The sequence below is a fragment of the Polyodon spathula genome, chromosome 10 (genome assembly GCF_017654505.1).
Source record: "Polyodon spathula isolate WHYD16114869_AA chromosome 10, ASM1765450v1, whole genome shotgun sequence".
NCBI classification, from domain to species: Eukaryota; Metazoa; Chordata; class Actinopteri; order Acipenseriformes; family Polyodontidae; genus Polyodon; species Polyodon spathula.
In genome coordinates, this window is record NC_054543.1 from 14672761 (window position 1) to 14687954 (window position 15194).

Genomic DNA, 15194 nt, shown 5'->3' on the forward strand with positions numbered 1-15194 from the left:
CTTCAGATCCAAATTAAAATCGTTAATAGATTTTATAACAGTACCAATGGTAGAATGGGTCTCTGTTCTTAAATCAGATTAAACCTCATGCCCAGACTATGGAATGACATTCATCCCTGACAAACATACCAATTCAAAGCTTGGGAACAGGTAAATAAAAATAGCCAATGCTAAAACAATTAGGGATTGATACATTAGGAAAGGCTAATGACTTTAAAAGGAAACCATACCGCAGGACTGGAAAGCTGTTATTATTTTAAGTAAGTGGACTGTTTGCAAAAAGAACCACTATGGTATTGATTACCTGTAAGACAGTCTCTCCCGGTTGCATGTCTGTGTAAACATTTACACTGTAGGAGATGTTGGAGAAGGTTGGAGCGTTATCATTGGCATCGATCACCAGGATATTAACTGTGACTGGAGCACTTTCCTGGACTCCATCAGAGGCTATCATCTTTAGGGAGAAAATGAAGAAACCCATTAGTTCAAACAGACTATACCGCGCTCTTGAAACAATGCATACGCTAAAGTGCTACTCACTCCCCCAAAGGCAATACATATAGATTACTGTATCACAGTTAAATAGCTTGAAGCTGCTTCAGCAAACCTCTTTTTTTCTGATTGCAAAACGAATATGACTACCAAAAAAGGCACTTTCATTAGAATCTCTCCTAAAACTGAAGAACAAAGCCAACTACTGCATATGAAACGTATTAAGTAACAGGAAAGTACAGTGTTTGCTTATACTTTTTTTATTTTAAATAGTATAACTTGTACAATAACTTACCATAAACAAAACATACACTCATCAGTAAGTACAGTACATTACTGGCCCTGTTCACATAGTGTTAACTTCTGACTCAATTAAATTTTTTTTTTTTTTTTTGATGACAGTCTAGAAAATTGTGCACCAACCTTTAAAACATATTCTTCAAATAAATTTCAAGTTAAAGCTACTTGGTTACATAACCTAACACTGCTGCTCACTCAGCCACATTCCCCAATCTGCTTATCAACCCAGGTTGATGGCAGTGGACTGTTTCACTTGTACGAAAAAACAAAACAAAAACTAGATTGACTTCTGGCTGACACAGAACTGTTGTGATAGCATGATTCTTCCCCATACAGTTGTCCCCAGTAGACTACTTTTGCACCAAATATGGAAGCAATTATATCTTAACTATCACTTCATTGAGCAATGCACTTTAGGTAGATATGACTTGACTTATTTTGACTTAACACACTATCCCTTAAGTACAGCACTCCCTCCTTCAGCTCTACCACAGATGTAAGGCTTTGAACCCTTCCCTCCCAGAACGGTAAAATTTACAAGTAGCATCTGCAAAAAAACACTTCCTCTTTATAAACAGAACAGGTGGCACTCACAGAGAATGTAATGGTTATGGTAAAGACTAAAGCAGTTCAAAGAGACAAAAACTAAATAAAACAAAAAAACACCTTAATGCATGTAAACCCCCTGACAACATTTACTTAATGTTCACATAACACATAACTGTGATATTAACACATTGGGGGATTCAATTAAAAAAAAAAAAATAATACCTGCGTGGATTCCAGGATGTATGGTGAAAAAATGAATTAATAATTCCAGAGGCGTGGCACATGTATTTTTTTAAATCAAGGACTAATTTAAGAGTAATTGGCATTTTTCTAAGTAGTAAATGACATGTTTGGCCCAGATTTATAAAAGGACTGTGCATGTTTTACGACCATAAAACGGGTGCTGAGGGATTTGAATTCATGGATGGGATTTATAAAACACACGCAATACCATAAACATGCAATTAAGACATGATTTGCGGGGGCAATGTCTCTGTGCGCTTTAGCCCTTGATGTAAATACAGATATACATACGAAACAGGAGAGTTGTAACTAAATAAGAATAAAGTCGTATTTAAACTGAAGACTGTTCATATGAAGCTGTATGGAGTTATTGTTGTTGAACATATTGCTGTACAATGGAAGGATTTTCCACCCATTTGACTGCCATGGATGTAAGTAAATAAAACTTACTGTTTCTGAAGTTTGAAAAGTCTATATGCCTGGAATTATTCTACACGAAATAAGAAGTTGAACTAATATGTGAAGCACAGTAACTGGATGATGCGTCCTAATGTATAACAAACCTACACTACAAACTCTGAAGTGGTACACTTGCTTATTAAGAAGCCACCACACATTCCGTATTTGCGGTTGGTTTTTCCCCTTTATATATTTGGGCATGAATTTGTAAGTTTGATTGAACAGCAGCATAGATCTGGGAAATAACATGAGTCATACAGCTACACAGTATTTGATGGACTCTTAAGCTTTACCTAGACACAAAAAAAAAATATTGGAACTGTAAGATAAATTAACATGCACTTTATTCACATTTACTGTATATGGAACATCCAGTACTTTTACCATTGGCTTACAGTATTGTAGTGAACTCGGTTCCCGCAGACAGGCGCATCACACAGGGCGAGGCAATGCACACACAGGCACATGCAGGCAGGTGCGAACCCAGGACCTCTTGCACTGAAGCATAGCACCGATACCGCTGTACAAAAGAGCCAGCACCTTTGCAAGGAGCGTATTTCAGCTTATGTCTTTGTATGTGATTACGTCACCTACCAGCCCTGCTGCTGCCTTTCCCTGTGCATGCTACAGTATTTATACCATGTAGTTTTTGTCTTTCTCTATCTGTATATTGCTTGGTTGCTTTTTAACTTGAAAGTATTAATGGGCTTTTCCTGTTTTCCAACAATATATACAATTGTGACAATGACTGCATTTACTAATCAAGCACGATTTCCCACCCTCCTAAACGACAGTCAAGCAGTTTTCAGATCCAGAGTTTGTATCTGAGACTGAGTGAACCCCAGCTGGATATCAAAGACTTGTCAGAATTAACTTTGCTGTACTGTAACATTTTACTGTTTTTTCAAGCCTGTCATGGAAGTGTTGACACTCCTGACTTTTTAATGCAACATGCTCCAATTCAAATTGATATTATCTCAATTTAGGTTTTCAATTATGAAGAAAAATATGTCAAAAAAAAATATATATATATATTTATCATATTTTCTTAATTAATTGTATTGTTTAGAACTATAACATTTTATAGTGCCGTAAGGCTGTACGCTAAAACGAATGAGCAACTATATTTACATTCTTTTTCTTCATAATAATAGATTCAGATGTTGAGAAGAGTTTTCACATTTCCAAAGTGATAATATTGGTAGGTATATAGGTATGTGTGTTTTAATTTAAAAGAGCTCAACAAAAGTTTTTTTGTTTAATGTACCCTTGATATAATAAAGAAATACAATCTTATAGAAAAGTCAAGTCAAGTAACCTGTAGGGCAGTATCAACGTGCCTCTCCTGAACCTCAGTCTGCATGCAGGTTAGTTTTAATAAAATGATTTACCAAGCTACAGCAAGTACAGAGCTTGGCGGCACTGTAGCCATTATTTAATCCCACAATTGTGTCACAAGCCTCTTATTTCACAAAGGATATATTTTATTTTCTAAACTTCATTTTCTCTTTGACGAGTGCAGCTCCTTTGTTGTGCCACACCACTATGAGTTGGTTTCACAGGCCCTCTTTACCATTATTCTTTGTGAAACCAGCTGATGAAGTTTAAGAGTAAGTACATTCCTGCAAGTCTTAGTTGGGTTCCAAACTATCTGCTGCACAGGAAGTGAATGTGTTCATTGTCCAACATATACCGTTGTGAGCAGAAACTTGTGAGAAAAAAAAAAAAAAAAAAAAATGTAAGTCTTGGATATTATTACCCCTTTAAACTGACAGCAGTTTCCTGCTGAGAAACAATCCAACTTATCAGCATGATGAAACTGCTTAAAGAAGTAGAAGCTGTCACTCAGACAGAGCCGACATATCCTTTCTCCTATTGAGTGTCTCACTGTGAAGAAATATGTCACTAAGCCCTTAACTGGCAAGTGTGCCTGTTTCACTGTGTTAATCAATTTCTGACAATGAGTTGCAGAAATGCAGGACAGATACATACTGTTTAGAAAGTTAACTCCATTTGATTACACAATTGTTTCATGAAAAATAAAAAATTAAAATCATTCATAGCGGTCCGCAGAATATGACAGTTTGGATTTCCCTTAAAGGGAAACAATGGCTTGGTTAACATACAGTTTAAAAACTCCAAATTTTCTCTCCATTGTCGAAAGATAGCACACACATATCACACACATTCCTAATTCTTTTCACGCTATAAGTTATAAAAAAAATACTGAAGCTACTATGAAGCAAAAAAAAAGGTAGCCCTTTGCAAAATAATAACAACAATAACATAGTCTTATGTAGCATCTATCATGAGTACACAGCAAGAACAAAAATAAGGTCACATTTGTACCCCAAAATGTATTACATTAGCATAGCTGGGAATTCGTGCCTGTGGCCTCCTATATTATTGCTGCGGGCTTTTGCAACCGTGTCTAGAGTTGAAGTAAAATCTCTTAAACCTAATTCATAGAGAAAGATTTGTTTCACAATAATGAAAACATGAAAAACAAAACAAAAAAAAAAAAAAAAAAAAAACCTGTTGGTTCTACTGGCAAAGCCTTGCACTGTCCCTCTAGAATTCGGATTCAGGTATTTATTATTATTATTATTATTATTATTATTACCATTATTATTATTATTATTATTATTATTATTATTAATATTATGTACTGGGAAATGTGGGTGAGTAGAGTTGCCTATTGTAGATTTATTACCAGTATTCTAAACATACTAACTGGATATTTTTAATATCATTAAATTAAAGTGATAGATTTTAGTTCTATTTGCAGACCACCTTAAGAATCATAATTGATGAAGCTACCCTTCTGTAGGGGACCTTGTATATATTGTATGTAGACAAATATATATGCAACCAAAAAATATTCAGCAAATAATGCATGGATAGTGCAAAGTGCTCTCTTATGGAATGTTAGTATTTTTTGGTATTTGTGCAACGGTATTTCTGGTTTTGTTTTGTTTCCCTCCCTACTTTAATTGAATGTAATTCTTTGGTGGCCAAGGGAGGCAGGCTGCACTTGCGATTCTTTAACACAACCTAAAAACTTATTGTTTAAGAAAGCTGCACAATATCAGTCGTTGCTCGAGGCCAAACTGGAACACTGACAGAAACATTTAAATACACCCTCCCATATTTTAATATTAGGTCATTTGAATTTTGAAGGAAAACTTCTCTCTCTGCAAGAAAACTACATGTAAACCCAAACTGCCCGAAAGGTACTACCAAAACAGTGTGACAAAAAGGTGAGACTTATTTTAAGTATTTTAAGGAGAATAATAGCTTGATTGAAATATTTAGCCATCAGATTAAAAAAGTGCAAAGTAACAGTCTCATTGGAATCAGGGAACCTGTTATCTCACTGCTCTCATGAATAAACCACTATGCTATGTTTACTAAAGCTTAAAAGAAAACACTACATCAAGTCCTCATTCACATGCAGAAATGCTCTGTCAGTTTAGCACTAGAATCTTAAAAGAAGAAACGTTCAGGACTATCCATGACGTCCAAATAATTTATATTACAAGTCATTTCCCCATTGGAACCAAACAGCTGCAACTACACATAATTTCACTGAGATCTGCACTCAGAATGCTAATGACACAGCATTCAACGTTTTTAAACCACAACATGTTCTATATAAACAGATTAAATGTGATAATATCAGTTTTTCATCTGTTTTTTTATTTACATTTAATAACCTATAATATGTTTATAAGTGTTCAGTGGATGCCTCTAATCAAGTTGAGTGTATTTCTTGTGCACTCTGCTTTGTCAGGCCTGCAGGCAGTCAAATGCAAGTGAAAGTACATTTTTTTGAGTGTATACATTTTTTTCTTATATGAACAATCAATATAAAATGATTTCGCTTCTCACACTGTTTAAATAATATCCTTGCAACTAATAAAACATGAACTTGGTACAATACTCACAGTTAAAGTGTAGGTCTGCTGACGTTCTCGATCCACTGGCTGCAGCAACGTCAAGTAGCGGACTATTCCAGACTGAGTCACGGTAAAAACTGTGTTGTAGTCATTTAAGGAAATTCGAACCATGGGGTCTTTTGTCTTTAAAATAGTATTGAAGGGAAAAAAAAGAATTAATCAAACACAACCACATTTGCTATGAAGTTAACAAACATGCAACTATAACATAAATTGACTCAAACATTATTTTTTTCATGCTATAAACTGCAACACGTATAGATAACAATTTAGAATGCTAGAGAGCTTAACCTCTTAACCAAAATACATCTATGAAAATATGTTGTTCTACATTTCTTTTTTATTTGTTTAGATCGTCATTTTTCAACAATTTAATCTCTGGGAAAATAACTGTCCTCAGTGATTAAATATATTTACAGGCTTGAATATACTGTAAAATCATATACTGTACATTTATACCTATTTGAATGATGACAAAAAAAGGAAAATGCACATGCAAGTTTAGATATTTTTAAAAGTACAGACATTGCTTGAAAGAGTTTGAAGAAATTAAAGGTGCACCAGATTGTGGTTTGTTGTCATAGGATTGATGTTTTTATTAAGTAATGCAACAGAAAACACTTAGGGGTAGATGTAGTAAAGTGTTGCGCCTGTCGCAATGGTCGCAAAACCAGTTGCAAATGAGTCGGAAGTCTAGGGTGAAATGTACTAAACATTAGCAATGCAGTTAGCGACTTCTTAGAGAATGCTTTGCGGCACTAGTTTTTCTTTTCGATTCAATCTTAGATGAATATGTAATTATGGACGTTTCTGCATAAATTTGCAAAAATGGGCAGAGATAGTGCAAATGAGGGTTCACAAATATTACAATGAGATGCACTAAAGCTACAGACAATTCCGACACTTAAAATTGCACCAATTTGTTCAGAATTTTTTAAAGCATGTTTTAAACAGACACAATTGTTGCTGGCATTTCCCAGTCCGCTTTTTCTCATGCGTTGCCTGTTGTGCTCAATGAATTTTTGAGTACCTCATTTTCACTAAAGTCAGGGTGTACTTACAAGCCTTGAAAACAAATGCTGACAATATTTAAAATACATCAAGATCTATATAACAGTATTAAAATAGGTAAAATGAATACGGAACAGATTGCATTGTATAGATGACGTTTACATTTAACAAAAACTATGTTATTTTGATTCTTGCACCCTTGCACGTATAGACGGGCACCCTCTGCTGTAGCAAACCGCAACTCAATTCCCGCTATTTATTTGGACAATGTCGCATGATCTCGCTAAGATGATGCGACAAATATTTAAATTGGTATATTGCAGCTCTTTTCATTTACATATTTTCTCTTATTACAAACGACAAAATGTATACTTTGCGAACTGTCACAATGAAAATGAAAAGCAGAGTTTGTTTCTCGTAGGTAATCAATAGAAATTGAAAGCATTTTTGCACACAGAAAAGAAAAAATAATAATCTTAACATTAAGACTAGTAGTGGTTCACAAACAGAGAATACTGGGGAATATTTTTTGCCAATTCAAAATATGTGAGAGTACAATCCCTTATTTGGAAACACGATTGTTTATTTGAAAGCAAAGTGGTGTTTCGTTTGACACATCAGTTATGCAAGCAAGAGGCATTTGTATAGAAACCTAAATAAAACTTGGATTAAATTTGTTTAAAATGTCTGTGTGTTTACCTATTTTGCTTTATTATCTCTTATTCCCGTTCAGCCCTTTTTGAAGTCCATTGTGAATTAACCATTCTTACAGGGAATTCTCCACAAGCGCAGTAGTACTCGGAATTTCATGCATATGTATTAAGCTGATCAAAATGCAGAACTCATTCCAACTGGGCTAACAACATCCCGCTACAGTGACAGCCTGGGTGAAAAGGAGGCTTTACTTTCTTTTACACAAGACAGGTAAACAAAATTTAAACTAAAACTGAGAATAAACTAAAGACAACCTTGACAGAAACAGACAGAATGAGAAGTTGTTATTTTTACTGCAATAGATTTGCTTTCTCTGTTGCCTTTTCTTACAAATCAAAGGTGCCAGATTTCAAATATTCTTTTCAGAAAATACAGCCCTTTCTAAAAGATGATATACCTCTGCCACCTTAAATCTAGATGTGTAATGCATAGACTACATCTAACAACAGTTTAATAATTCAACTTGATTGCTTGCTACTGACCACAGGCTAATAACGCAAGTAATGGGCATGATAGATGGTCAACAAGTGCTTAGGGGCTCAGTTTGAGGTACTAAGTTTCAGGTGAATAGAAACATCTAGACATCCCCCTGTAAAATGCATTGGGTACTGCACTGTATGGGCCATTCAAGCAACAGATGGAAGCCAGTTCACCATTCTAAGAATTATCTTTTTTTTTCTGGATATGATTTTGTTTGCTCCCTCACTATTTTCTGTATTTTACAGATTGTTTTGGAGTCGCAATACCAGCTTAAAGCATAAATGAATTGACTACTGAATTTTATTTAGAAACTTGTTTCTTTTATTCTGCCTAATACAGCAGTCTCTGCATATAGGAACACCTCCTAACAGAACACCTTTGTGGTGAAACTGATTTTTTTCCAATTGTAAATGCTCCACCTAAAAGAACAGGAACTTCTCTAAAAAGAACACCTTTCTGGCACCTCTAGCAATTAGTTCACAACTGAAACAGTACTGTTTTGTAACTGATAATCATATTCATCAAACTTAAATTCAAATGGTTTATTCAGTCTTTTCAAATGTGACTTGTCATCACAAAAGTGTCTTGAGGCACACTGATTGGTTTATTCAAGAACCAGCGTCTTATCATTGCCTCATTTTATATTCTGATCTCCACATGTGCACCTCTTGCTACAAAATGTTATGTAAACAAACGCCGAAACGCAAGTCAAGAGCAATTTAGAGATTTCCGTACTGATGAATTGCTTCACCATTCTGTTAAATAATTTTGTGCATGTCTTGAATATTGCTCCTGTACAGGTATTCAAAAACAATCTAGAGCTACTGCTGCATTTTTTAAGGTGTGCAGGGGTGCTGCATTAATGTAGTTTGACAATGAGTTTATTAACATTTGTCTATCTGTTACTTTATTATCATAGCTTATTAACATATACCATACTTGCCTTTTGCTTTTCTTACGTATTCTGTTCATTTCATATGTTGATGCACGTGCATCATGACAAGTAATAAATATTTATTTATTGATTCATATTGTGTCTGGTTGTCAACTCAGTCTTAAAGAATACTGCTAAGAGAACACTTTGCTTGCTTCTTGAAGGGTGTTCTCTTAGCTGGAGACAACTTAATAAAAAGCAACCCCACTACTGTAGTCGGCTATGGACTTATTCATATGATTATTAGAAGATCTAAAATGTACTCAGGATCAGTAAGAGGAGGTGTTAAGAATGCACACAAACAACTAAATTGATGAGTGTGTCAAGAAAACAGAAGCTTTCATGCAAACAATTACAATTCAAAACCAATGGGGGGAAAAAAAGAACTCAAAACAGACAAGTACACACCACAAAAAAAGGAAACTCAAACTCCACACTTCTAGCTTGTATAGAACTACCATACTCCCTAATACCTACAGGCCTGGCACCTAGTGCAAGCTAAAACAAAAGACAGAAACAAGCATGGTGTGATTGAACATTCTGGAAACACTTTCTTACTGGCTTTCAGAACAAGATCATACAGAATAAATTGAACCCTACTGTAAACTCTAATGGAAACGTAATAACTTTAACAAACATTTTCACTGATTGTACTTAGTTAAACAAACTGTTAAGAAATTGAGTGGAACTTTTTTGTAATGTATATTTAAAGGTCAATTGAAAAGCATCTGCGTAATGAAATAAACTTATTACAGACAAACTTGTTATCAAAGTGTCTTGACAAGGAGTCTTTTTCAATATCAATGATGTGTTGATTTGGTTAACCTATACCCCACTGGGTTAAACCACTTACGCCAGGATAACAGGATAACAGCAGGTAGATGTAATCCAGGGTAACTCCCTGTGCTGTAAAATTCTTATCTCTGTGGGGTACAGGTTTATACATGTGTGTTTTAAGCTATGATTAAATTTAGAAGCATACTGTCAGTTCAACAACATAGAAAGATGATACATAATATCAAACTAAGAATGACTGTATAATACCATTAAAAATATCTTAAGAATGACATCAATTGAACCAAACAATTGCTGAGAATGCGTCTCTCAATTAAAATGATGCAGTGTCGTTGTCCATCAAATCAACAGTACGAAGGGCACGCTTGAAACCAGACGTTAAAGGATTTGTTGCAGTACGAATACCTCTGATAAGAAAGATGAACAAGACTAAAAGGCTAAAATATGCACAAGAACACAGAAATTGGACTATGGAACAATGGTCAAAGGTGCTTTTCCATTGTTGATGGATGGACAATGACACCTGTGCCTTCTGCCAGTTCTGTTGTCAATTCAATGCTTGTCTTTATATATATATATATATATATATATATATATATATATATATATATATATATATATATATATATATATATATATATATATATATACACACACACACACACAGTACCAGTCAAAAGTTTGAGTACACTTGCTGGAAACTAGTTTTTTTTTCATAATTGACAATGTTTTACGTCATATACGTTTCTGTAAATACTTGAAAATGAAAACACATGTTACAATATACAAAACAAAACATAAGGAGTATCAAAGCAATGTTCAAGAAAGTTGAAAATTGTCTCTAAATCTTGGATTCCTCAAAATAGCCATCCTTTGCCTCAATAACAGCGTCACAAACACAAGGCATTCGGTTAACAACTTTCAGCAGGAAATCACTAGACATGTCTTCCCAGCTCTTCTGCAGCAATTCCTAGAGATGTAGGGCACTTGTGGGTAGCTTTGCTTTGACTTGTCTGTTCAGTTCGTCCCATACAAGTTCTATGGGATTGATGTCTGAAGACTGGGCAGGCCAGGTCATTAGATTGAGTTGTCCTTCACTTTCCTTCTTCACCAGATAGTTCTTGCACAACTTTGAGGTATGTTTCGGGTCATTATCTTGCTGAAGAATGAAGGACTGCCCAACTAGCCGTAATCCTGATGGAATGGCATGCCTCTGAAGTATGCTATGATAGCCATGCTGGCTGAGCTTGCCATGGACTTGGTAAAGATCATCAACTCTGTCACCAGTAAAGCAACCCCAGACCATGACACTGCCTCCTCTATGCTTGACAGTGGGAAGCACACATGCAGAACTCATGCACTCACCCTCTCTGCTTCTTACAAATACTCAGCGGTTGGACCCAAATATTTCAAATTTTGACTCATTGGTCCATAAGAGTTCCACTTCTCAAACGCCCAGTATCTGTTTTTTGGCCCAGGCAAGTCTCTTCCTCTTATTCTGCACTCTTAACAATGGTTTCTTTGCAACAATTCTTCCAGTTATGCCAGCTTCATGCAACTCCTCTGAACAGTTGATGTTGAAACATCTGTACTTCTACTAGCATTTAGCTGAGCTTGTATTTCAGGGGCAGTTGATCGGCGGTTTTGCAGACTTATGATCTCTGATTCTGAGGTCACCCTTGGCCTGCCTGACCTTGTTCAGTCCTCAATAGTGCCAGTTTCTTCAAATCGTTTGATGGTCTTGGCCACAGCAGTTACAGACACTTGCAAAGTTCTTGCGATTTGTCTTAAAGATTGACCTTCATTTCTTAAAGTAATTAAGAACTGCTTAACTAAGCGTATTTTGCCATTTTCTGCTCCCTTACATTCAGGAATGACAAACTTGTGCCTATACTACCTATATTTACAGTAATCATGGACCCTCACCTGTTAACAATAATTGGTGACAAAAGGTTAATTAGGTAACATGCTAGTTAACTCAGAGAACATCTAACAAAGACACTTTTATACTTATGCCAGTGTTCTAACACCGTGTTATGCACATTTCAGACTTTTAACTGACTTTGGCTTCAGATTGAAATCCCCTTGCTTTGGGTGACCATTTCATTGAAATTGACATGATTTACATTTTCATTTAAAAATTAAATTTTTGAATGCAATTCACTTATGATTATCAGCTTATATAAGTACACGTATCATATAATGAAATATTAAGTGTTTATAGACAAGTTTATACAGTTAAAAGCATAGATAATCATGAAAAACCTGGTTTCAAGCAGGTGTACTCAAACTTTTGACTGGTACTGTGTGTGTGTGTGTGTGTGTGTGTGTGTGTGTGTGTGTGTGTGTGTGTGTGTGTGTGTGTATATATATATATATATATATATATATATATATATATATATATATATATATATATATATATATATATAGTACGTACTTAGTAATTGGCAGTGAAAGTGCACTGTATGTGGTTGTCAGGGAAACTTATGAAGCCGGGTTTAGCTAAAAAAAAAAAAAAAAAAAAAAAAAAGTGCTCAAGCTAACCAGCGTGGCTCCAATGAACACTCTACTCTGTTACCAGTAAAATGTCATTGTTAAACACAAATTGTATTGATGACTTTATCCCTTATTAATTTGGAGTAAAGGCTAATTCAGCTCAATATAATAATACAAAAAAAAAAAAAATATTACTAATTAAGTGGTTCTATGTACCGAATATGGCCCTGAGAACCGTACTCAAAAGCTTTCTAATTAATCCAGCTCAAAACGTCCACATTGGACTACTGTTTCATGTTTGTTTGTGCTTAATGCATCCACACACTATTAGAATAGCTTGGTTACTGTTCCTAGCAGCACAATGAACAGTGAAAATTAATATGACAGTATCCCACCATGCACTGTATTTTCTTTTAAAATAATGTGTTATGCCCCATATTATTAACAGAGGTCCATATTGCTAAAAAGAAATATAACACGTATTTTGGAGAAAGCAAATGCGAACACACACACACACACACACACACACACACACACACAAACACAAGTTATATTTTGAATCAGGTGACATCCCTTTAAACAAACTGAACTGATTCAGTTTCATAATTAAACTCAGAAAAAGCTGTTAATTACAACTACCATCATATCTTGCCTGAGCCTGATTCTGGTCCCCTTAATTTTATTTCAAACAGAGCTGGCTTGTTCATCCCCTGATCCTACTTTTAATTTCACTTTTGCAGTTGCCTAATTTAACATTGTGCTTTTGTTATTTTCCCCACTAGTTTAACAGAGATGTCCTGATAGATTTTTTAAGCATACAAATTAATACCATAGATGCTGGTAATAACATTTAAATATACTGGATCCTCTGACTGCAGCTATATAACTTAGTACATAATGTATTAGATTATTTGGTAATGAAGTTCGAATATACATCAAACATACCATATCCTCACAGGAGTGAAAAATAATCTTCAATGTTACGTTTTCAATAAAGACACCTAAATTAATTATTTTTTTCCCCCAAACAACACCATGTTTTACATTTTAATGTAATGGGTTTCACGAAGTTGGATGTTGTTTTATATCCAATTTTCATTCGACTTGAATATTCATTAAAGAAATGCACATGTACAAAATATGATTTTATTAGCAACTAAGTAATATTAATTCCACCGTAAAAACGGCTTAGAGAATTCAACATCTATTGTACCACAGGATAAGATTCATATGAATACATTTGCATCTTATTGTGAAACATTCATTAAACATTAAACGTTATAATACATTTATTATACATGTTTAGTCAAATAATTCTCACCTCTTCTATGTCGTTATCCAAAGCGATTATGTTAAGCGGTGCTGTAAGATTCCCACTGTTTGAGATTGTTGTGCCCACCGGGGCTGACTCAATGATGAATCCTTGATAAGTCGAAATTTCAAAGTATGGGGCTTGATTATTTTCATCGAGGACCTCTACATGTAAATTAGCAAATGCTGGGAGCGGGTGTCCATTGTCTTGTTCCGCCTAGAAAAATAAAACGCATATATACATATAACAGAATAAGCTGAAGCTTTGACATGGTTTGAGACACATACTGATTGTCAAAAATAATGAGCTCCCCTGTTTAAACCACATGGTTGAGCCTCTACCGTCTGTTGCAATTTGCACCACCTCCACCTTTGCAATGGCTTACCTGGGCCAAATGAATTCATATTTAAAAAGAAATACCTTGTAAATACACCATGTAAAAGGAGTTACATCCTAGCTCCACTGATAAAGGCAGTTTTATGCAGAAACATTGTATCTAACTTTCCTCAATAGTGAAATTTACATTAACATGATAGCAAATTCACAATAACTGGCCCCCAAGTGGTGCCATTGCTGGATAAAAAAAATAAAAAAATCTCAATAGAAACATCACTAAATCGTTAATCAATTTGTTAAGATGATGGTACACCCCCTAAATTACCAAAGCAGGCAACAGGGACCTACTCTTTATTATTTACAGCATCCTCTGCAAGTCCTGCCCATTCAGCATGGAAAACTATAAAAACCTACTGAAGATAATAACTAGAGAGGAAATGATTGCAAGCATTATTGATCAGAGAGGAGATAGCTGATTATATCTCAAGCCTTAAAAAATGATTGGTTCTCTGGGACAATGGTTCTTTGAGCAGTTGATCAACCTTGCACATAAGAAGCAGGTGGTTGAATTAAATACACTGGTTTTGATAGCCATGTGATTTACTGATGACTACATTTGAATACTGTACTGAATACAAACCTCACTTCAAAAGAACAGCTTTGCTGTGCTCTACACATATGATAGAATCTACACACCATACTCAATACTAATTAATGAGCTTTTCAAAGACTAGATATCTGAGACCTGAATTCCTTCCTTATTTATATTGGTTTAATGAGGCTATGAATATCTTTTGTCAAAGCTGAATTAAAATGATCAAACAAGAGATATGTTGTAGCTTTGTTTAAACTTGTAATTATGGGATATATAATGTTTTAATAGTAGGATACCAATAAAAAAAGTGTACTACCCTAAACAGTCCATTAACAGACGACCATAAATAACAAAACAATGTTGTGGGAAAATTTTAAAGTGGTCCTGGTACAGTATAGTAGATACTGCATTGGCATACCATACTACCAATAGCTCACATTATTGCAGTTCCCATCGTGCTACCATTGCCCCCAAAATTTTTCTGAGCTAAATATAATTACCGAGAAACTATATGAG

General features: G+C 34.9%; 1 protein-coding gene across 6 annotated transcripts in view; it reads right to left on the reverse strand.

Moving 5' to 3' along the window:
• The window catches only part of LOC121322044 (protocadherin-15-like), a 334822-nt gene that overhangs the window by 88475 nt on the left and 231153 nt on the right, over positions 1 to 15194 (reverse strand). For all 6 annotated transcript variants that reach the window (XM_041261506.1, XM_041261501.1, XM_041261503.1 and 3 more), the window contains 3 exons: positions 13757 to 13963; positions 5991 to 6125; positions 305 to 454 (listed from right to left, as the gene is read on the reverse strand). In XM_041261506.1, coding sequence (XP_041117440.1) covers positions 305 to 454; positions 5991 to 6125; positions 13757 to 13963 — 492 coding nt within the window. The remainder of the gene's footprint in view (positions 1 to 304; positions 455 to 5990; positions 6126 to 13756; positions 13964 to 15194) is intronic.